This window comes from Montipora capricornis, chromosome 14 (genome assembly GCF_036669925.1).
Source record: "Montipora capricornis isolate CH-2021 chromosome 14, ASM3666992v2, whole genome shotgun sequence".
Lineage (NCBI taxonomy): Eukaryota > Metazoa > Cnidaria > Anthozoa > Scleractinia > Acroporidae > Montipora > Montipora capricornis.
This window is the reverse complement of record NC_090896.1, coordinates 5,934,816-5,959,815: the sequence shown is the minus strand read 5'-3', so window position 1 is coordinate 5,959,815 and position 25,000 is coordinate 5,934,816. Positions and strand designations below refer to the sequence as shown.

Sequence of the window (25,000 nt, the reverse complement as noted above, 5' to 3'; positions counted from 1 at the left end):
TTTTATCCTCTCCTCAAAGTTGCTATCTTACATGTTTGTAACCATTCCGCGTAAAGTACCGGTAGCCTCGCAGCTCCTACAAGGTCTCACCTGATTGGAGACCACCCTTGAGGTTTAACAAAAGAACAAATAACAGAAACAATGGCCCTTTTGTTTTAGGCCTAGGGTAACAGAAACAATGGCCCTTTTGTTTTAGGCCTAGGGTCCATTGTTTCTGTTATTTGTTCTTTTGTTAAACCTCAAGGGTGGTCTCCAATCAGGTGAGACCTTGTAAGAGCTGCGAGGTGACCCTAAAGTACAATACAATACAATACATACGTAATTGACCGCTCCCCATAGGGGCTTTTCAGGGCCAATGAAACACAACGAGACAACGGAACAGAACAACAACAACTGTTAAGAATCCCAACTGCCCGAAGGCAAACCAGTTGGCTATTTACTAGTGCAGCTGGTAAGTTGAACAAGGGACTACCAGGATCAAATTCAACGAGTGGTCAGAGCGGGTCTTGAACCCGGGATCTCCGGATCTCAAGGCAAGCGCTCTAACCACTGGTCCACACTGCCTGACGATGGCTACTGCAATTGCAACGCCACAAAACAAGAATATCATTGGTTAAAAAGGGAAAAAAAGGGACTTTACGATCTACGACGGCGACATCGACGAAAACGTCACCTCGAAATATAACTCTGCCCTGTCGTAAGTCTTTTACGATTACTGATTCCATCTCGTTGGTACCCCACACTGTAGGCGAATCATCCTAAAAATAAATTGGTACGAGCGGTTTCAGAGTAAAAATATGCAATAGACCAATTCGGCTAACTCAATGTTGTACCCAATTCAAATCTCTCGGGGTTAAGATTTTTTGTGTTGAATTTGCATGACAATGAAGCAGTCACATTTAAATGATATGGAAATTCTTGGAACAAAACGTTTTATTCCAAGAGGATTTGAATTGGGTACAACATTGAGTTAGCCGAATTGGTCTATGAAAGGTTTGCGTTTGTACACTAACTCACATTGTCGTCAAACCTCAAATGTGGTGATTTGATGTCGTCGTACCAGAGTACCGCATTAGGGAGTTTAAGCACGCGCGTTTTTGAGACGCGAACGGCAACCGGAAGTGAATCAAGTTTCGCTCGCCAGGATAGCGGTTTCTCCCAGATTTTTAAACTTTGGGTCTCTAATAGTGAAAAGATACTTAGCGATATAAATGTGGTTGTGTGAAGACGAGTTGAAAGAGAGAACAATTCACTTCCGGTTGCCATCCGCGGCTCAAAAACGTGCCGCGCGTGCAGCACGATTATTTCTCCTCTTTTAAGGACGGTGTCCACTAATTCAAAGGTATTTTTGCGCGGTTTACTGACTATGCGGGAAAAGCAGATCTTTACAAGTGGTAATGAAATCCAAAAAGAAAATTGGGGGTAACCACGCATTTTTCGAAGATAATTAATCAACAATATTTGTAAAAAGCTTTAAAATACAAAGCAATGTACGGCGTTCTTTTCCAAATTGAAGCTTAATTATCTCTGAAAAATGCGTGGTTACCCCCAATTTTCTTTTTGGATACCAAGAGCACATGCGAAGTTCTGCTTTCTCCGCATAGTTTTGAACCGCGCAAAAATATCGCTGTGTTAATAACCACCGCCGATAGGAAATCCGAGTATCTCGAGATGCGCAGAACGTATGCGCAATAACAATAGTAGGTACCGTCCTTAACCAATGATATTCTTGTTTGATGGCGTCCTCCTTCCTTGACGACCACGTCGTAGCACGCGTTTTGGTATTTTTGGTATATTTCTTTCCCGTTTTCTCTGGCAAAAAACGTTAGCATATAACAATGAATCGTTTTCTTCTTCATCTTTACTTTCTGGCCGCTCGAACCAATCCAAATGCAGGATACCTGGCACATAAGTTACAACATGAACAAAAAGCTATCACGAAACACTCACTTATCGTTTGATTTGGCGTTTTCACTGATGTCGTTTCGTAGGCTCCCTAGTATCTTAAATGTCTCTATGATATTTGGCTTAAACCTTGTTCAGTTATAAACGACCGATGTAAAAGATGAGTTTTGAGTTCCGATATCGCCCTATCCCCCTCATCTGATCGCGAAACCACCAGCTTAATGAATCTCTTTCCGTCTAAAAGTTTACTATAATTTCTACTCAGTTGATGTAAAATTTAAGTTCTTCAGTACCAGATTTAATTCTTAAAAATACTCGGCATTAAATTAAAATTATTGCTAATTCAGTTGCACAATACGCTCGTATGTTAATTCATTACAATAAAGGATGGAAATCAATCTTGGATTGTTGGATCAATTTCTCAGATAAAATCTGAGCGATTCTTTCGTATCCTCTGAGATAGTTAAATACTTAAAAAGACCATTAAAAAGAAAGCGGTCGAGTATCGAAGTTTCCAGCTTGTGGCATGCACTCTTCACTTTGCAAGCTATTCTTACTATACAAGCTGGTGACTTTGATGTTGTCCTCTTCGAGTATTGTTTTACTCAAAGCTAAAAGCTTGAACCTAATTCGAGAGAATCGACATAAAAGTTGGGAAAAATAATGTTACTTGTTGTTCAAATACCTTCACTGATTTCTTTATCGTAACGCATGTTGAAATATTTCACCTCGGATGTCCACGGCCACGCCATTTTGATTTCTTCAATAACATTCTTTGCTAACAGAAGAACGGCAACCTTGACTCAAAACGCCTTTGACAAATCCTTCCATAACACATTACTTAAATTTGGTTCTCATTTCTTCTGGACAAAGGGCAGAGAGATGTATAATTTTCATCGTTTCAGTTCGCCATGATGTTTCTTGTGTTGGAGCGTGGCAGAAAAAAAAAAAAAACCCGCATCATTTAAGGCTTATTTAGAATTCAAACGAAAATGCTCCGGAATTCTACAACCTACTTTGTTTTCCTTCCGTGAAGTATTAATTGTCCTACTAGAAACTTACTACAGTTATAATGGCAAGCTATTATGTGTGGTTCGAAACCTGGTACTTGTTGAACAAGAAACTTCACTTCAAAGTAAACGTTCAACGAATGAAGTGATATATGAAAAGAATCATATCGCGGAATCACGTTTACATAAACACGGATGACATGCTGGTACAATGTAGAATGGATTTTCTGCGAAAGGTAGCCATAAGAAAAAGTTTGGATCGATTTGTTGGGGGAAAAAGAACCATGATTTAGTTGCCCCGATTAGCGAGTCTTTTTTTTAACCATTTCTAACTGAACTGAAAACCCCTACGTTCTTTGATATACCAAGGATAATTGAGAATCTACGAAAACCAATCTCATTTGGAAAGGTAGTTTTTCCCTTCCATTAACCCTGCTTAGTTTATTTTTCTACCATTTTCAAAACGCTTTATACTTGACTTTAAGCTGTAGAATTTAAGTCGGGTACAAATGGAGATCGATTAAAATCTCATAAATTTTAATTTCTTGAGAGGTGCTGTGTGCAGTGAATATACTCGATACTGTGACTTGCTAATCACCTGGGATGAGGAAAAATTCTGTCGTCTCGTATCTTTCAAACTCACATTTTTCTCAACATGACTTTAGCTGGCACAGTGGTACCGGGGAACAGCAACTCTTTCAAGTGGCACACAATAATTACAAAATAGGCACGCATTGCTTAAGTGTGGTAGCGCAGTAACACAGCGCTGTATAATTGTCAACTGAGCTGCCTTTTGTCTTCCAGGATATTCAAGTTGTCTTTGCGTAATATGTAGCTCTAATAGTACACGATATTGTTTTGGTACCGTATATCCTTATAGTGCCATGGTTGATGTCTTAGGTAAATAGGCCCCTGAGAGGACATGTGGTTACTTGTAAAATACTAAATCCCAGAAATATTGAAGAAAATAAAAGGGAATCGAGAAACATTGGCTTCGAGGCTGACATGTTGATCATTCCCAAATTCCCTCACAACTTCTTTTTCACCACAAGTTTGAGCGTGCATTCTGAGCCTCTGACAGCTTCTAAGACTTTAAAAGTTCGCTGAAGGTAAGACGTGTCGGGCGGGGTTAGTAACGATATACGATTTGATATCCAAAACATAGGACCAAAAATTATATTTTAACGCTCAAAAATGCGAAATAAGCAAGGTACAGATGTTGTTAGCCTGCTTTGTGCAAACAAATATTGATACAAAAGTAAATAAATATTGATCCACAGTTTTTACGAAAAGCAGAAGAAGTTTTAAGAAAGTGTCGATCGAGAATAAAATATTTTACCATCAGCAACAAAATTTTCGACAAGTAAACAACTTACTCAGTAAATTTTGAACGGAGAATATACACAGTTACCATGAGCGAAAAACATTTTGGGAGATTTTTGCTACGTTCCAATTTTTCTATAGTACTTTTGGCTGCACAAGTAAATCGCAAAATCGAAAGTGACATAGAATTGAGCAGGCGCCGTGATCAAGTTACCTTGCATGTTTACTCGCGAAACAAAGGAAACATCTGTGTCAAAATGATGGCAAGACACCGGGTTTTTTATTTTGCTAGTTTAGTTTTTTTTCTTTCAAGTTTTTTAAAGGTTGACAAGAAACGTGCGAATTCAACACAAAGATCACAATAGCCCAACTTTCGAGGTTGACTGTTGTTTCTGCAAAGTCAAAAATTCACTCCCCTGGACGAGGCTATTTATCACCTGGTAATTCCATCGTTTTGAAAATAGCAGCTGCTTTATTATTCAACAGTTTCACAAATTCTTGCTGATTTTGGATCTCATTTTGTTGAAACTCAAGCACACTTCCAGCAGACCTGTTTGTGTTCGTGAGTTGTGCACGCGCTGCGGGCTTTTTGGCATTATAAAGTGCACTACCACAAAAACAATATGACATTGACAAGGATTGTCCCACGAAAGGAAACATTAGGGAGAAGCCATTCAATTACAGGTTGACAGAAAAGGAGTTTGGTAAATTACAAAAACAAATGCTTGCACAAGAAAAATAAAGGGAAAATCATGCTCAGAAAACATAAGCGAAAATAAAAATTGAAGCAAGCAATACTTGCTCTTCGGATTTGTGAAATACAGAAACCGTGTGGTTGCATTAAGATAAAACACTTGCGAATTTTAACACCATGAAAAGTGACATTCAGAAAAACTCCCCCACCCCTTCCATTGAAGCAAGGACAACGTCGGCGAGAACTAGAGCAACGTAAAATTACGAAAATCGTGCGATTTGATTGATTCCGTGAACGGGTGCATCGTCGGAAATGTTTTTATGTTGCCGGAGAAGCGAGGCAGAATCGATGCGTGATGAATCGCCGTGTGCCTGGCAATCCCTTCTTTGCATTTCTTTTACTTATTTACATAATTTAAGTTCACTTCATAATTGGTGTTTGACTTGAGGAAAAACTTCTCACTTTTTGTATTAATTTTTGTTTACTTTAAAGAGAGATCGAACAACAGAATTCGACGGGAAATTACCGAAATTTAAGCGAGATGCTTTGTCTTTAACACGCAAAAAAATATATTCACCAGCGTAATCCCGACCGCATTGGAAAGAGAACTGTGCCTTTCATTTGTCTTGAGTATGGTCCTAGGCCAGTTCCTCAAGACCTCGGGTACAATATTTGTTCCCAATATGGACCTCCCGTTAGGTGAATAACAATGATCAAATGTATGGTTGTGCACGCAATCAATAATCGTTTTAATTCTGGAGTATTTTCTCTGCCACAGTTCAGCAACGATCCGTGAAATTTCAGGATAAGTGGTGGACGTAAGCATTTGACGATAAACTTTCAATTTTTCTCTTTAAACGTCTACACCGTTTATATCCGTCTTATTGAATTCCAAGATGGTTGCTACCCAATTTATATTCTGAACAATTTAAAACCATAGCGAAATTCCTGTAATTGTAATTACAAAACGTTATATTTAAATACGCATTTTTTGCTTCTTTTTTTCTAGCTGGGCCTGCTTTATTTTTGAATTGCGGTTTATAGACAAAATGCAGAAGTGACCATCTCACTTCACTGGACAATAGGCCTTTTGCAACTAACGATCACATGGTACAAAATCCGCCATGCTGGTATGGAGGGCAAGCTCATTATTATTCCCCCACTGGGACATTAAAACAAAGGCAAGTCAAGCTTGACTGGTTCAGGTCTCTTTGTTTTAATGTCCCAGTGGGGGAATAATAATGAGCTTGCCCTCCAGCATGGCGGATTTTGTGCCATGTGATCGTTAGTTGCAAAAGGCCTATTAAAGCAATAGTCTCTTATAAACACCTGCTTACGATCACTGCTACATTTCGTGTATAGATGGTTTTCTGCTGACGTCACAGCAGCCACGTTGGTACGAAAAACCTTAAGGACGGTGCCTACTAATTAAAGATATTTTTGCCCCGGTTTGTGATTATGCAGGAAATGTAGATCTTAACAAGTTGTATTGAAATCCAAAAAGAAAATTGGGGGTAACCACGCATTTTTCAAAGATAATTGATGAATAACATTTGTAGAAGGCTTTATAATACAAAGCAATGTATGGCGTTCCTTCTCAAATTGAAGCTTCATTATCTCTCAAAAATGCATGGTTACCCCCAATTTTCTTTTTGGATACCAAGAGTACTTACTAAGATGTACTTTCTCCGGATAGTTTTAAACCGCGCAAAAATATCCCTGTATTAGTAAGCATCACCGATAGGCAATCCGAGTATCTCGAGATGCGCAGACCGTATGCGCAATAACAATAGTAGGCACCGTCCTTAAATAACAATGACAACCAGGTTTTCTGAGCCCGCGAGAGTGAGCACCCCCAGCAAACCATTGTTTTAACGAAAACCGCTGGTCAGCAACCTGGTTCTGGTCATTGCTGTCTAAGGTCTCCCTGTTGGTTGATGCACAGAACAATAGCGAAAAAAGTCTTTTGGGAATTTGACTGTATTATAATGCAAAACACGAGCCATGATTTGCCATTGTTTTGTGCACCAACATGGCCGTCTTATCACGTGACCGAAAACCATCTATAGCCCACACTTCAATTACATACATTTCTTTCAGTCATCGAGTCCTTTCATGATATGATAACAAATGAGTCCAACAAATTGACCTGCTCCCAACTGAATTGCTTCATAGCTCAGCATTGCATCGGCATCGCAGAGTTCATGGGTTCAAAACCCGTTGGGGCCGCCTGAATCTTTCAGGTAACGATAAAAAGACAATTGCTTAAATTGTACAGTTAGTGCAAAGATCTCTTCTACCTTTCGTTTCTACATATTTAGCTACAAATATCATTTAAGAGTAGAAGTAAAAAGGGTTCGTTCCACATTCTAAAGACACCTATATATAGCTCGATTGGGATCGAAATATATCTTTCTGCTGAATCGCTCAGCTGTTATCGGTCTTCTTATAAAACTCATTAATAATTGATGAGCAAATAAGCCTATCAGGTCACCGATAAAAAAATCACGTGAAGAAGCTTCAAAGACTGATAAAACAGTTCTCCTAAGAATTCTTTATGTAAAGTCACTACTGGCATGGCATAGCATGGCATAGCTTGTTTTCCTTGCATTGTATGCTAATGTTCTCCTCTCACAATGAATTCGCCGGTTGTTTTTATCCCGTCTGAAACTACTCGGCTTTGCCTCGATAAAACACTTCTGCTTTTTTATTAAACCGTACTTTGAATAGGAGTGGTTACACAGCACTAAGCTCTGTAACCACTCTTTCAAATGTGGTTTAACACAGTTCTTTTAAACGCTCTGAATTCAGTATTCGCCTTTAAGCACAGTCTTAAACGAGGGGTTTACCTCGGTGTAAAAACCTGTGAAAAATTTTCTTTGTTTTGTTAGCTCGTGGTAGGGTTAGGTTATTGTTTGAAGTTTTTTTGCTCTTTTGTTTTCCTTTATGTTACGTCATCTGTGAGTTTCACAGGTTTTTACGCCGAGGATGAGCCTAAACGAGAACTTCTTAAAAGATCTATGATCTCCCTTGATATGTTTTTATTTATAATTTTATGTTTTAGTCATTATTGGTGTTTAATGTGGCATTATGATAAAAAGATCAAATCTTTTTTTCCTTGGGTGTCAAAACTATATTAACTAAACACAGAAACCCATGAGGATTGAAACGTGAAACGGCCCCTTGTGTGCAGGGAAACAAGCTTCTGAATATTCAAATTGCTAAGTACCATATTTGTAACAACAAGAGCGAGGGGTTTCCAAATATGGTACTTAGCACTGAAACATTCAATCAATCAGTTCGCACTGAATATTCGGAAGCTGTGAACGCGCGTTACACGTTTTCTGCTAAACACTAAGTGACCCAAACCTTAAGCGTTATTAATTTTAAAATGCACTTTTATATTTGAACTGGAATTTTCCTCTTTAATGGTCCGCCGTTACTAACTTTAAAATCTTGAAAGAACTGGATCGAGGAGAAAATGACGTCAAAGACTACTCTACTACTGAATTGGTGCCAAAACAATAATGTAGCTCAAATTTTGCATAATAATAGAATCAAATTCCCTAAAGACTTTTCCGCTATTGTTCTTTCCACAAACATGGCTGCCGTGACGTCAGGTACAATCAAAGAATGTAATACGTTTGGACGCGGCTGAATCAATATGCAGCACGCGAGGTTCGCGCTTTCAGATTTTTAAACTCGTGCTTTGCATACATAGTAAACTGCATTTACACGCTGAAATTTTAAGCCAGTGAGTAATGCCGTCACTTTTGCCTAGATTCAACCCTCTGAGTTCAGTTTTGAACGCGAGTAATGGCGGACCGTGAAATCCAAAACTTACACTCAAAGTAAACAGCCTTTGGATGAAAATCAAAGCTCAAAATTTTGCCACGCAGGTGTTAAGCAAACACACTTTCAAAATCTGAAGAAACATAGGACGTGATTTTTTCATCATAGTACCACTTTAACTAACCATTAAGTTAATGTTGATTTGTAATGAGAACTGCAAACCAAATGCTTTTTAAGAAAGTCAATATTTCTCTGATGTATGTGCGCTACGTTACTAGCCATTAATGTTGCTTTCGAATGAAAACTGCAAACCAAATGCTTTTAAAAAAGTCAATATTTCCCTGACAACTCTCTGGGGGGGCTAAAAAGACATATCCGATAGTGCATTGAAAATTTTGGAAACGTAATCAATATAGTTTTTATAGTACTGGACAAACCTTTAAAATCAAATCACATATTACTTGTGAAACCCCTAATGTAATTTACATGATTCAGTGCACTAAATGTAATCTTCAGTACATCGGAGAGACCAAACGTCGTCTTAAAGACCGCTTTAATGATCACATGATCCTTATACCGCTCTGCACACTAGTCGTGACTCCATAAGAAAGGCTCGTGAGGCATTCCTCATACACAGAGGAAGAACAGTGGAGCCTGCAGGCCTTAACAGAAGAGATGAAATGTAATTTAGTTTAGCTACCTTTTAATTTTCTTTTTGTTTCTTTTATCATGTTATCATGTGTTATTGTCTTTCCTCTTTTTTGTGCATTTCAAAGAAACATAATTTGGTTTAATCCGCCCTACAGCATGAACGTACAGACAAACATCGGCAGAGAGTTCCTGAACCTCGTCTGCAAACATTTTCCGAAAAATCATCGGTACAACAAGGTCTTCAACAAAAACAACATAAAAGTCAGTTATAGCTGCACAGACAACCTGCAAACCATAATTAAGAAGCACAACAGAAAAATCCTCCAATCAAGCAAGACACCCTCCACGGAAAGCAACTGTAACTGCAGGAAGAAAAACGACTGCCCTCTGAAAAACAACTGTCTGACCTCAAGCGTCGTCTACAACGCCAACGTAACAACAGAAAGCGACCCCATCGGAAAGAACTACTTTGGACTAACAGAAGGAACTTTTAAACAACGTTACACGCAGCACAAACTTTCCTTTCGGAACAGAAACTATTCAAACAGCACGGAACTATCAAAACATATCTGGACACTCAAAGACAGCAACACCAATTTTACAATTAACTGGAGTATTTTAGCGACCGCCCCGGCGTACAGCAACAAAAGCAAGCGGTGCCACTTGTGCCTGACAGAAAAACTTTATTTAATTAGAGCCAAGAAGCCGTCTTTATTAAACAAAAGAACAGAACTCATTTCTAAATGCCGCCACGAGAATAAGTTTTACTTAGCAAATTTCACAAGCCGCCAACAATAGCTCTAGAAAATCGTTATTTCACACGTAGATCAGATCATCACATTAATGAATTAATTAGCTACTTATCTAATTTGTATATGAGAAGGTATGATCTTAGTTGAATAAAGTTCTGTCTGACGAGCGCTTAGGCGCGAAACTCAGAGTAACAGAGAATCGATGCGTCCTCTTTAATCTTTCAATTTATGTATACTTAGCTCTGCTACCACAGCATTGAGCACTTTACTCCAAGGTTGACTCGACCTCCACTATATATATATATATATATATATATATATATATATATATATATATATATATATATATATATAACTGGTTAAAAATGAAGCCGAAAATGGACAACTTTTGGTTTAAAAACTATAAAAATTTAAAATTCTTTAAAACGTTTCGGTCCCTCGACCTTCTTCAGTTACAAAAGAGTCGGTAGAAAAATCTACAACTTAAATAGGGTTTTACAACAATGAATAAAAACCGGTTACATAAGAAATTCAAAGAAAACAATAGGAATCCCCGAAGGGGGCCCCTGAACACTGAAATAACTACAATTAACACTTATAACTACCTAGAGCATACAAAAGGACTTTTTAAAAAAAAAAAAAATTTCGTGTTAAAAAACACCTTAAGAAATATGCAACAACTTGCCCTAAGTCCGCTAAAGTCAAGTATAGTGGATACGATTTTTTGAATGGAATTCTTGTCTTTTGTTCAACCCGAAAGGTGAAAGGGAAACAACTGCGCACTCCAGTATGCTTCTTTGGTGATGAGTAAATTTTCAGTGTTCTCGGACGTATTGTTTTGAATTTGGTCAATACATTGAAATGTAAAGTCCGATAACACATGTGGGGTTCGGTTAAAATGTGAGGCAACTTCGCAAGTTTTTTTGTTTGTTTTCATAGCAGATTTGTGATTTCTAAATCTAACTTTAAATTCGGTCGTGGTAGAACCGACATACTGGAGATTGCACTTCTTGCAATGAACCAAATAAATAACATTCGCTGAATTGCACGAGAGTTTCTGCCGAACAAAATATGTTTTACCCGTTTGTGCGCTCGAGAAGGTTTGCGAGTTGACCAAGAAATTCTTACAAAGATCGCATCTGGTTTTGTTACAAGTGAAACACCCCGCTGATGGCAATGTAATCGACTCTGGTGAGCCCTTTCTACACTTAGAAGGTGCCAGAATTTCCTTGAGGTTCTTAGACCTGCGAAAGGATGAAATTATGGAATTCGGTGGAAAAAGCTCCTTAGGTTTTGGCGATGAGAGCAAAAAATGAAAATGCTTTTTAATCAACCCATTAATAGACGGTAAATTAGGGTTATATGTAAGAACAAAATCAGGACTCAGGACTGTGAATCCTTGTGATCCTTTTGGTTGGCATCTTCGTTCATTTTGGCTCAGGAAGCACTCATAACCGTCTTTATATATATATATATATATATATATATATATATATATATATATATATATACCTTTGTTATAGTTCTTTATTTGTCTTTGATTGTCAAATCCATGTCACCTTGTTTCGTTTCCTTAATTTCAATATTTCTGCTCTGTATATATAAGCTGCTGATGTTGTGATTTGCACTCATTGTAAATAGTTTTTTTAGTTTTTAATTTTTAACCTGAAGAAGGCCAAACGGCCGAAACGTCATAGTAAACTTCGCCCAGAACAGTCAAGAGTTTGTCTCTTCGTCGTCCTTACGTACACTTAACTATATATATATATATATATATATATATATATATATATATATATATATATATATATACTATCTCGCCTTAGGACTAAATCTTTCATCAGTGAGGGCGTGTTCATCTCTGATTATATTGTATAATAGTTTTACCAGGTTTAATTTGTACAGATCCGATGGTGCATCTCATGATAGGTAAAGAAATATCCTCCCAGTCCTGCAGTGTAATGCACATTATGAAGACACTTTTAAATAGCTCGATTGGGATGGAAATATATTTTTCAGCTGAATCGCTCAGCCTTCATCGGTCTGTTTAAAACTCATTAATAATTCCCGAGCGAAACACCCTCTCAGATCACCGATAAAACGTCACGTGCACGAGCTTTTAAGACTGATAAAACACTCCTCATAACAACTCTTTATATAAAGCATACTAAAGGGCATGGCATGGCATAGCTTGTTTTTCTTATATGCTAATATTTTCCCCCTCAGAATGGACTCCAGCGGGACGCGCTCTTTGTGGAATGTCTTTGAAGCCGTTCAATAAATTCGTAGGTCGTTTTTTATCCGGTCTAAAACTACTCGGCTTGGCCTCGATATAACACTCCTGGTTTTTTATTAAACTGAACTTTAAATGGAAGCGGTTACACAAAGCTAAGCTCTGTAACCACTCCTTCAAGTGTGGTTTTACACAGTTCTCTGAATTCAGTATCAGCCTTCAAGCACAGTCTTAAACGAGAACTTCACAAAAGATATATGATCCAATTTTATTGTAATTTAGTGTTTTAGTCATTATTTAGTTTGCCTCAGTATAGGATTCTTGTCTTTGAAACGCCCTCTTTGAAAGCCCATAAAGGATGTATGTATGTTGTTTAACTAACCATTAATGTTGCTTTCTAATGAAAACTGCAAACCAAATGCTCTTAAGAAAAAGTAAATATTTCTCTGATATGGAACAGACATGGCCGAAAATGCATTGGAAACAGATCTTAATAGCCTGAATAGTTATTATAAGCTAAGCACATATTAAACAAACACTCTCTTCGCACGTGATGCACACGTTGTTAGGAAGCTATAACCCAATTGTACAAGAGCCTAAGACTGGACTAATTGCAAGTTGCAACCATCAACAGATTTGTTCTATATTTTCTCGTTCCCAGGACCTTTCCGTTCGCTTTGGGATGGAGCTTAAGGGAAAGGTCCTGCGAACGTAGTTGCTTAATTTTCTGTAAGTCTTAGAAAAATAGTAGAGCATAATTGGCATAATAATTTGAATACCAGACTTCTCCAGACTAAGTAAATATTAGTTGTAATTTATATAATTTTGTAACATTGAGACAAAGAGGGATTGAAAAACATGCTACTAAGTGCCCTTAATTAAAGCTCTCCCTCATTGATGGTACTGAAATAAATTCAGTTTCAGCAGTGAAGCGCTTCCAGAATAGCCAAGTCAGGTCCGTGTTCAGATTAAAGTCCATCGTTCACCTTTGTGAAAGGTAAGAGCCTTAGAAACTTCTTTTTTCTCATGTATACTTGAGCTTAGGTTTTGGTTAAAGCTGGTTAAAAGGACTTAATATTGTAACAGATGACAAATATGAAAAGAAAATGATCTTTGCTTTCAATTTATCGCACCTTGATAACCAAAGCTAACTGACCAAGGGTTGCAAAAATAAGCGAATAGGGACAACATTTCCGCGCGAAAATATAACTTTTAATCGGTCACCAGACATGATGTAGGTTAGAGCTTCTTTACCCACAGAATAATTCGCCTGAACGCTTCCAACGATATTTTGATGCAGCAATAGAGAAATTCGTCTTGTCTGGGAAACGTGTCGTAATCATGAATCAACATTGATCTTCTCAAAAGTCACACGTCTTCTTATAGCCATGAGTTGCTATCTTGCATGTTTTTAAAAATTCCGCGTAAAGGCGATCTCTATGAAGCAACGATGATGGCTACTGCAATCGCCACGCGACAAAACAAGAATATCATTGGTTAAAGAGGGAAAATAGGGACTTAAAGATCTACGACGGCAACATCGACGAAAGCGTCACCTCGAAATATAATTCTGCTCTGTCGTAAGTCTTTTACGATTATTCCATCTCGTTCACGTCGCACAATGTGGGCGAATCATCCTAAAAATAAATTGGTACGAGCAGGTTTCAAAGTAAAATAGAGGATGAAAGGTTTGCATTTGTACACTCACATTGTCGTAAAATCTCAAAAAAATTCCTGAAAGCGATAATATTCCCAACTTCGGCATAGAGAAAAACTAGGAACTAAGGACATCTACTAACACTCTGATCAACAAAGAATGATCAAGTAGTCCTGCATCCTCACACCACCCATCCCAACGTGCTTGCAACGCGAAATTCAGTTATAAAGCTAGAGGACGAACGAGATCAGAAAGAGATGTATTGCTGTAGGCAACGGAACCATACAACATTTCCCTAACCCGTGACCGGATAATTGAAAACGAAAAATGGCACTCTTAGAATTGATAAGTTTGAACAGGACCTAAATGTAACCAACGCGTAAACGAGGAACACGAGAAGCCGGAGCAGTTCAACTTTATTTTAGTTTAGCTTCTGATTGGTTGATAAATTAACACGTGACTTTTCGTAGACCACTCACATTGAGTAAATTGGCAAATTGATGCAAAAGTCCGTTCGAGTTCAATTTTAATCTCTTTTGCAAATCGTGGCCAAGTGCTATAATTATTTTTTGGGGTAATTAGTTGCACTCTTGTACGTGTATGCGTGGAAAGTGAACTTCGACTTGCTTTGAAAGGGAAATTGAGGTAAGTTTACGTGTGAGACTGAAAAGTTTATAACTCACAGTGTTGTCTTGTTTTGCAGAAACATGGATGTTCCGAAAACAGCGTTTTTCCTTCTGATTACCTTGTTCTCAGTTGCTGTGATATCAAATGCTTCTGAGGGACAGACAGGTAACTAACAACAATAAAGAGAAATAAACGTACAAATGATGATTACAACAACAACAACAAAAACAAGCTTTGGGTGTGTTCCTTTCGGCGAATCCAAAAACGGATTTTTGATCAAAGATTCAGCCAATTTCACAGTCGAAAGGAACGCAAAATCCGAAAAAAGTGTTTGATTCTATGCTTATATACCAGTATGAGTTGTGTAAAAGCTATTCGAGTCCGTGCAATGAGAAAAATGTATCATGAACATGCGGTTGGTCAAGCAATTGACGCTTCGTTGCTCGAGTCAAAACATTTCTTGTACAGTCGATTTTATCACTTTTCGAGTTATCGTTTTCTTTCAGATGAAAGATATGGCTCTAGAAGATTTTCTGGAGTGGAACGTTGGCCAACTCCAGTTTTATTTCAGGATGAGAAGAGGAAAGTCGACACTGACAGGAAACAACAAAGATCGGGCAGTCAAGCAATTGCCTGTGGATTTTGAAATTAAAACCCAAAACTCCCTTGGTTTTTCGTTAATTCTCATTCATAGCGCAACAGACGATTTCACCACAACAAGATCATCCGAATCCCTCGGTGATTAAGTCAGAACTTGGTGCACATGCGATCTCTTAAAATAAGAGTATGCTTTGCGTGCCTTATATTTGCCGACACCATCGGTGTCAAAGGCCTTTGTCGCAGAGAATATAGAGGAATATTTGTGCCAAAAGCGGCCTGATCGCCTTCATCTAGATTTCATGGATTTTCAATACCACACTTACTCAAAAGTCCGTTATACCCTCTTTCAAGCCGATCGGAAATATCCTTTGAGCAATCAACAATCGGGTCGTTTGACTCGAAAGCGAAAAGAGCGCGTGCAACGAGCCCGGGGGAGGGGGGGGGGGGGACTCCAATATGAAATAGACGGGGATGCTCGTCGTCTCGCTTAGGGGTGTAAATTTTGGATTTTGGTCTCGCTTAGGGTGTTCCGGACAAAGCGCCAATATTTTAAGCTGCCAAGGTCTCGTTTAGGGTTCCCGACGAAACACAGAATTACGCGAAGAGAAACAGAAGTCAAATTTTCTTTTAGGGGTCAAAATTTGCTTAAGCCACGCCCAGATTGGTCTCCTTTAGGGGTCACAAAAAGCTTGAGCCATGCCCAGACGGTCTCCGTTAGGGGTTAAATACAAAATTTCCGACGAGCATCCCCGTCTGTTCCATATGGGAGTCTCCCCCCACCTCCCTAGGGCAACGAGATCTTTCTTATTTCCTGTTGTCAGTTTCTCTCCTCGTCCTGAAATAAAACTGAAGTTGACCCCAAGGGTCTACTTCAGAAAATCTTCGAAAGCCATATCTTCCATCTGAGAGAAAAAAATATAAAATTGACTCGAAAAGAAATGTTTTGACTCGAACAATGAAGCGTCAATTGCTTGACTGCCCGCATTTCGGCATGTTCATGATAAATCTTCTTCATTTCACGGACTGGAATAGCTTCTATTCAGCTCATACTGGTAAATAAGCATAGAACCAAACACTCACCTTGATTTGATCGAGAAAAATTTATGACAAACGGTAAATCTTTGTTCGCAAACCGGCACAGAAAAAAACTTTTATAGGTCTCTCTCACTCCGAAGTCTATAATTAATCATGAAAATTATCTTGATTACCCAGCATGCACCGTTTTACCGAAAGGGTCTATATGATCCGGCTGGAAAAACCGCTGTTAAAGGTGATTAATTTCAAATTCCCAGTGAAAGGAACGCCTGTGATCACATATCCGAAAATCTGGATTTAGATTTAAGGATTTCAAATCCAATGAATCTTTTTTCAAAAAGGATTTGATAGATAAAAAATCCGGATTTGGATGCGAAATCTTTTTCAAGATCAGAAATCCGTTTTTCGAAAGGAACACATCCTTCTACATTTCTTCCAAAAGAATACTATGATAGCTTATGATTTATATCCTGGGTGCCAGAGGTTAAATTTTTCTTTCGCGAGGAGCGAGCGGTTAAAACGGCAAGGCGAAAAAGCTGGTCACGGCGGTTTACAATCTCACTTCCATGATTTGTGATTATGAACACGGTCGCTGATTGGTTTTCATAGTCAGTGCCAGTTCTTTCGAGTAAAAACAATATAACACTCAATTTCACTGGTTGAACGGCGATAGTTCACACCAGTGGCCACAAAACCGGTTTTGAGCGCAACGACTGCTACGAAAAGAAAACTGGCGGTGGAGGGCTGTGAATTCAACCGAGTATTTATAGGTTTGCACATTACAATACACAGCAAATTCTGGATATTTGGAGATTTTAGAATTGAAACCTGTTCAGGAATTTCATCAAGCGTGAGGATGTGTTTGTGGTCCTGCCAACTGGATCCCGTAAATCTTTGATATTTGTTCCTATTTGTATGATCGTGGGTTCGTTATCCAAAAGATGCTATGGTAGTCGTTATTTGTCCCTTGAATGCCTTGATTGATTCGCATATCCTAGAGGTGAAAGAAAATCCGAAAACCGTGAACACTAGAAATGTCGTGTTTCGAGTAAGAAACCAGAGTAAGAAACCAGATCCACTCGGCTATCGCCTCGTGGATCCACAGCTACTTTGACAATGTTATGACGAAATTCATGATCAATAACAGGACAGACGCATGAAAAACTGACATCAATTTGTTAAATTTCCATCAAATGGTAAGAGTAAATCGTTTCAGTACTTTCTATGCTGCTAACGAAATTTAACGACATTTCAAGTTACGTTTATTAGCACATAACAGTTCAGTTTTCGCTCCAATACAATGATATTTTGGACTGATTGACTGAGATTTCCGTACGAAGCGAATGTCACCAAAACCAATACTCATATACCTGAAGATCCCGCTTGAAGTCCTCCTTGGTACAATGACCCGAACAGACAATATAGCAGTCAGGATTTCACGTTTGAGGATCCATCCACGTTTTATTTTCGCCAGCAAACTTCCCTTTAAATTTTAATTTTCCGGTGTAAGCTTCGGTTTTTTTACTTTTTATATGTGTTCTCAAGTCCAGACATGTGTCTAGTTTCATCCCCCTCGAAAGCGTACACCCCAACAGCGGTAATTGTTGATTTGAAAAAGCCTTGCTACGTGAATTGAGCAACATCTGAAAGTTTCGTCGGCTTACTCTAAATTAAACGCTTCCCCGTGTGAAAGCAAACAAATACGTTTGCTGAAGCATCGAAGACGCCTGTCGATAAAGGAAGAAATTGAAAAAGGTACGCTTGTCGAGTATTTCTTTGTCCGTACTTTCCCTTTAACACACGAATTTGCTGACAGAAGGCATCATGCTATTCACCCATTGACTTCAAAAGGCAAAAGAACTTGTTAAATCTCCAATTTAAAGGGAAAGTACGGTCTAGAAAAAGTTGCGAAAACTTTTCCCCAGGAATTCGAAAATAATTGCCGTTTTGTCCAGTTCCCTGTTAAAATGTGACAAGAGCGCTTTGAAGTTGCCTCTTTCGTGACTCGGAGAGCACCATCTTGGATATGACGGGTTATGACGTAGCAATAGTCAACAAACGTGTTGGTCCTTACCAAGTTCTTCGATCCGCGCCGATCACTTTCCCGATGTTGTGTGACCTTTCTGGTTCGAGAAATTCAAATGTACGGTGAACTATGGTAAACGATTTTGTGGTTCAATAGGTAGTAGGCCATGTAGGACATAAGTGCGACAGAAACTCAAGTCACTTAATGCTTATAGATTTTCTAGTCAATCAAACTAGGCGGCAAAAATCAGCCAGAGCAATTGTAAACAAGACAAAAACCTTGAACATGCGACAAAGAAATATTCAACAAGCGTACCTCTTTCACTTTCTTCCTTCAGCGACAGCCGTCTTCGATGCTTCAGCAAACGTATTTGTTTGCTTTCACACGGGGAAGCGTTTAATTTAGAATAAGCCGACGGAACTTTCAGATGTTGCTCAATACACGTATCAAGGCTTTTTCACATCAACAATTACCGCTGTTGGGGTGTACGCTTTCGAGGGGGATGAAACTAGACACATGTCTAGACTTGGGAACACATATAAAAATTAAAAAAACCGAAGCTTACACCGCAAATTTAAAATTTAAATAAAACGTGGATGGATTCCTCAAACATGAAAACCTGACTGCTATATTGTCTGTTCGGGTCTGGAGGAGGACTTCAAGCAGGATCTTCAGGTATATGAATATTGGTCTTGGTGACATTCGCTTCATACGGAAACTCAGTCAACTAGTCCAAAATATTATTATATTGGAGCGAGAAAACTGAACCAAGCCATATATAGACGAAATATGCTGAGATTGCAGTCAGGAATTTGCATAATGACTATAAAAAATGTTGGACACTGACTTATTTGACGTTCTCAAAAAACTTGGTAAAGACGTTTCGACCCAAAACCTTCGGTCATCCTTGGTTTGAATTTGACAAAAAAGCGACAGCTCCTTTCAGCGGTTCATATTTGCGTATGTGCGTGACTACAAGCCTCAGTACACGTGACCTCTACGCGAGACGAGGAACATTATGCAAGTGAAACATAAATGTCAGGAATTTCTATATGTTCATTCCCCGCATTCTGGTCTCTCTTTGAATGCCAAGCCTCCAGGAAAAGTCTCTTGTGATAGTCAACTGCCTTGTCAACTATAGTGGCGTGGTCAAAGTCCATATTATGGAAAAATTGGTTTGCGTGTTGCGCAATTTTAGAATTGCCGTCGCAAACACGGACAGCTCTTTTATGTTCACTAAGCCTTGTGGCAAGAGCTCTATCCGTTTGGCCATAATATGCCAAATCGAAATCAAGGCCGTTTACTTTGTATACAGTACTTCGAGACTGAAACAGGGTTGGTTTGTCCTTTGGTCTTGAAAAGATTGTGCCTAAAGTGCTGAGTGGTTTAAAACCAACTTTGACTCCGTTGTTGCGTAGCACTCTCGACACTCTTTCTGTTACGCCTTTCACGTAGGGCAGGACAACAAATGGTGTTCTTACTTCATTTGTAGTGTTGTTAGTGTTGGAGTCGGGATGCCTGGCTTTGCGTGCGGAGTCACATTTCTTGATAAATTGCAAGGGATAGTTGTTGTTCATCAAGACTTTCATAACATGTTGCTTTTCTTTGCGTTTTCCTCTATTTGTTGACTGGATTTTCTCCGCTCTATCAAGGAGTGTATTAGCTACTGATCTTTTGTGTTGAGCTGGATGATGAGAGTAGAAATCAAGATATATATTTATCAGTGTGTGTCGGCTTTCGGAACACGTTGACCTGTATGCGACCGTTTGCTCTAACTGTTGTAGTGTCTAAAAAGGAGAGACCGTTGTCGCTTTCAACCTCACTAGTAAATTGTATGTGTGGGTTAATAGAGTTGAGGTGGGCATGGAACTCCTGCACGTACTCCTTTGGCAGACAAACGTGGCTGTCATCGACGTACCTATACCATCATCTTGGAGGATGGGCGGCCGCGGAAATTGTTTTTTCCTGTACAAATTGCATCACCAGGTTGGCGATGGTTGCATTCACAGGCGATCCCATGGCGCAGCCAAACGTTTGATGATAGTGCTCTTTTTCATAAGTAAAATAGCTGTTCCGCAGAACGAACTCTAACAATCGCATTATGTTACCCTTGGAAACGTTAGTGCGCTCTATTAGGTTATTATCGCTGTCTAATCTTTCACGGGTGACCTGCGGAGCTAATTCCACCGGGATTGACGTGAATAGACAAACAACATCGAAGGAAACCATGATTTCATCCTCGGTGATTGTTTGGTCTCTTATATATTCCGCAAATGCAGTGCTATTTTTCACGGAATATTTCTCGTCCAGTAGAGGGGATAAAATCGAAACTAAGTATTTCGATAGGCTGTACGTTGGAGAGTTGACACAACTAGTTATTGGACGAAGTGGTACGCTGACTTTGTGGATCTTGGGGAGGCCATAGAAAGCTGCAGGGGTCGCGGCCGTGCTGTGGAGTTAGTGATATAACTTAGGGTCCAGTTGGGCTTTATCGGGGTCATCAATGCAAGGACTAGATTTTATTTCGGAAAGCAAGTGATTAAGGTCCTTTTCAACTCGTGAGGTGGGATTCCTGCGTTTGTCAGTAATCTTCTCGTACGTATTGTTATCATTTAACAAAGTGTTGACTTTTCTCTTGTAATCACTTGTGTTCATAACAACAATGGATCTGCCCTTATCTGCTGGTACAATGGATGGATCCTTTTTAAGGTTCCTGCTGTGAGTTGTTCCTTGGAAATGTTACGAGTTGTCTCAGGAGTGCTATTTTTCAAGAAGAGTTAACTGAATAGAGTGTAATGTGAAGTGCTAGATTTCTATTCCATATGAACCATGTGAGCGTTAGCCCTACTGATGGAAATGGGCCCACACAAGGACAGAGAAAAACTCTGACCAGGGTGGGAATTGAACCCACGACCTTCCGGTTAGATCTCCGCCACTCTACCAACTGAGCTACAAGGTCAGACGGGAGCAGGCCGTGGGAAATGAAGATGTTAAAGGCCTGGATAGAAATCTAGCACTTCACATTACACTCTATTCAATTAACTCTTTTTGAAAAATAGCACTCCTGAGAGGCAGTGAAGTTGGGAGACAACAACCTGGAAGAGGTAGCGTGATCAACCAACAAGGAGGAACAGATGCAGATGTTAAGACCCGCATCGGAAAGGCAAGAGCATCGTTCCTAGCCCTGAAGAACATCTGGCGATCCAACCTTATAACATCTCGCACCAAAATCCGCCTGTTCAATTCCAACATCAAGTCAGTCCTACTGTACGGAGCAGAAACATGGCGAACAACCAAGACCACCATCAAAAGAGTTCAGACTTTCATCAACACGTGCCTACGAAGAATACTGAAGATCCACTGGCCAAATACCATCAGCAACTCAGATCTCTGGGAAAGAACCAACCAAGTGCCAGTAGAAGAAGAGATCAGAAGAAGAAGATGGCGATGGATAGGGCACACCCTGAGGAAACCACCGACAAACATCACACGCCAGGCCCTGACCTGGAACCCTCAGGGGAAGAGAAAGAGAGGCCGACGAAAGAACACCTGGAGAAGAGACCTGGAGGCGGACGCCAAGCAGACCGGCTGCTCCTGGAGAGAGTTGGAGGGAATCGCCCAGGACCGCGGACGCTGGCAGGCTGTTGTGGATGGCCTATGTCCCTCCAGGGGCTCAAGGCCTAAGTAAGTAAGTAAGTAAGTAAGTAAGTAAGTAAGTAAGTAAGTAAGTAAGTAAGTAAGTAACAGTTAGAGCAAACGGTCGCATACAGGTCAACGTGTTCCGAAAGCCGACACACACTGATAAATATCTTGATTTCTACTCTCATCATCCAGCTCAACACAAAAGATCAGTAGTTAATACACTCCTTGATAGAACGGAGAAAATCCAGTCAACAAATAGAGGAAAACGCAAAGAAAAGCAACATGTTATGAAAGTCTTGATGAACAACAACTATCCCTTGCAATTTATCAAGAAATGTGACTCCGCACGCAAAGCCAGGCATCCCGACTCCAACACTAACAACACTACAAATGAAGTAAGAACACCATTTGTTGTCCTGCCCTACGTGAAAGGCGTAACAGAAAGAGTGTCGAGAGTGCTACGCAACAACGGAGTCAAAGTTGGTTTTAAACCACTCAGCACTTTAGGCACAATCTTTTCAAGACCAAACGACAAACCAACCCTGTTTCAGTCTCGAAATACTGTATACAAAGTAAACGGCCTTGATTTCGATTTGGCATATTATGGCCAAACGGATAGAGCTCTTGCCACAAGGCTTAGTGAACATAAAAGAGCTGTCCGTGTTTGCGACGGCAATTCTAAAATTGCGCAACACGCAAACCAATTTGGCCATAATATGGACTTTGACCACGCCACTATAGTTGACAAGGCAGTTGACTATCACAAGAGACTTTTCCCGGAGGCTTGGCATTCAAAGAGAGACCAGAATGCGGGGAATGAACATATAGAAATTCCTGACATTTATGTTTCACTTGCATAATGTTCCTCGTCTCGCGCAGAGGTCACGTGTACTCAGGCTTGTAGTCACGCACATACGCAAATATGAACCGCTGAAAGGAGCTGTCGCTTTTTTGTCAAATTCAAACCAAGGATGACCGAAGAGTTTCGGTCGAAGCGTCTTTACCAAGTTTTTTGAGAACGTCGTTTGACGTTCAAATAAGCCAGTGACCAACATTTCTTATATTGACATACATAGACGACTTTCACTGTTATGCACTAATAAACGTATTTAACTTGAAATGTGGTTAAATTTTGTTAGAAGTATAGAAACTACTGAAACTATTTACTGTTACTATTTAACAGAAATTGATTTTATCAAACAAGTTGATAAAGGTCGAATAACCACCGTGAAAGATTTGGAAAGCTGACGTTTAGAGCGTTAGCCCTTTGTCGGAGGGAATGACGAAGGGCTTCGCTCCGACGAAGGGCTAACGCTCGAAACGTCAGCTTTCCAAATCTTTCACGATGGTTATTCGACCTTTATCAACTCGTTTGATAAAATCAATTTCTGTTTCAATCTACCACCGACGCAGCACCGTAGTTTCTTTAGAAACTAAAATTTTGTTTACTTTTGCCATTTGATGGAAATGTATAAATCGATCGTTTGTTTTCATGGAAGTTGTAACGGGATCTCGCAGAAAGCCACGGTAGACAGATTGAACTTGATTTCCAGGCATTTATTTCACAGCAATAAGCGCAGGATAGCATTTCAAGCTCTCTTTCGCTTTGCAAAACTCCTGCATATAACTCACATATAAAACCCTGTTTAACGACTGCGAGGTAAATCTGTTCAGAGGTGGAGCCAATATCAATACAGTTTAGCCTCTGGATTAAGATTCAAGTCTACAAAGTATTGCTCTCCTCGCCTGTGTTTTTCTTCTTTTCATCAAGTACATTTAGTCATCCGGAGAAATCCTTGGCTATTGCTACGTCATAGCCTCGTTTGCATATGCAAAAACAAAGATGGCGGATTTCAATTTAAATTTGCCTATTTTTGAAGCGTTATTGTTGGCTATTTAAACACATTTTGTCCAAATGAGTGGTCAAGTATGACAATACAGGTAAAGAACTTTCGATTCAGAGAAACTTTTTCTAGACCTTCCTTTCCCTTTAAAGCAATTTGGCTTTGATATCAAGCGAATTATTAGCCATCAAAAACTAAGAAATTGTTGTGTGGCAAAAGCGCTAATGATTCCATGCATTCTGTAAAATTTCGCATTTTCAAAGCATCGTTGCTCAGAGATTGGGGAGTTTAAGAAACGACGACTGCTTCGACTACTACAACGCCACAAAAGAATAATATCATTGGTTAAAAGAGCATAAATAATCGTGCTGAGTGCGTGCAGAACGGATGTTAGCGGTCATCTGCATAACGCGACGTGAAATCACCAAATTTGAGGTTTTTATGACAGCGTAAGCATGCAACAGAGAATCTTTCATTTTCTGTTTTCCCTCTGAAACCGATCGTAACAATTTATTTCAGTTAGGATACTTCGCCCATATTGTAGAACGTGATCGAGACTGAATAATCTTTGGAACACCAACATGGCGGCAGTGACGTCATAAACGCTCTATACCAGTTGCCCTTGGTCTCATCAAAAAGGATGGTAAAGCACGCCAGCAAAATCGCCATGAACATTAGCTAACTGAACCTGAATTAAGAGTGGTACTTCCAAATATTAGCTTCTGTTAAGTAAATCCTGAAACGATTGGAATTTTAAAACGCTTTGGCTTTCTATGAGGGGAAAACCGGAATTTCGAAGAAAAACCTCTCGGACCAAAGAAAGGAAAAAATAACCAATTTTATCTCACATTTAACGAGTTAGGAAACCAAACCCTTCCCTTATCAAACAGGTACAAATGTGCACACTTTGTTTGTATTGGCCAATATCAAAAATACCATAATACTCTTTGTTTGTTCATCCCAAATTTTGCATAAGCACTGTTTCCAGTTTCTCTTGGGACCATTATAAGTCCCAAGAGAAAATAGAAACAACGTTTGTGCAAAATTTTGGAGGAACAAACAAAGGGTATTATGTATAGTATTTTTGATATTGGATAATAGGTAATCACATGATTTCGAGTGCATTTGAATGGCTATCTGAGACTTTCTTGACAAGTCAGAATACTTCGTTTATTTGATTACCTCTTTATGCACTGAGTTACCCCTTTT

At 39.3% G+C, this 25,000-nt stretch overlaps 1 protein-coding gene and 1 long non-coding RNA gene across 3 annotated transcripts in view; both read left to right on the top strand.

Annotated features, from left to right (window-relative positions):
- The first annotated feature begins 7,041 nt into the window (after positions 1-7,041).
- On the top strand, positions 7,042-10,320 carry LOC138033489 (uncharacterized). The gene is made up of 2 exons (XR_011128609.1): positions 7,042-9,406; positions 9,531-10,320. It is a non-coding gene; the product is annotated as an uncharacterized lncRNA (long non-coding RNA).
- Positions 10,321-13,039: 2,719 nt separating this feature from the next.
- Positions 13,040-25,000, top strand: part of LOC138033485 (microfibril-associated glycoprotein 4-like) — a 41,716-nt gene continuing 29,755 nt past the window's right edge. Inside the window, exons 1-3 of one of the 2 annotated variants that reach the window (XM_068881228.1) lie at positions 13,040-13,157; positions 13,279-13,357; positions 14,721-14,809. In XM_068881228.1, the coding sequence (XP_068737329.1) occupies positions 14,725-14,809 (85 nt within the window). In that variant the 5' untranslated portion in view covers positions 13,040-13,157; positions 13,279-13,357; positions 14,721-14,724. The remainder of the gene's footprint in view (positions 13,158-13,278; positions 13,358-14,720; positions 14,810-25,000) is intronic. The other variant, XM_068881227.1, reaches the window with a different exon arrangement.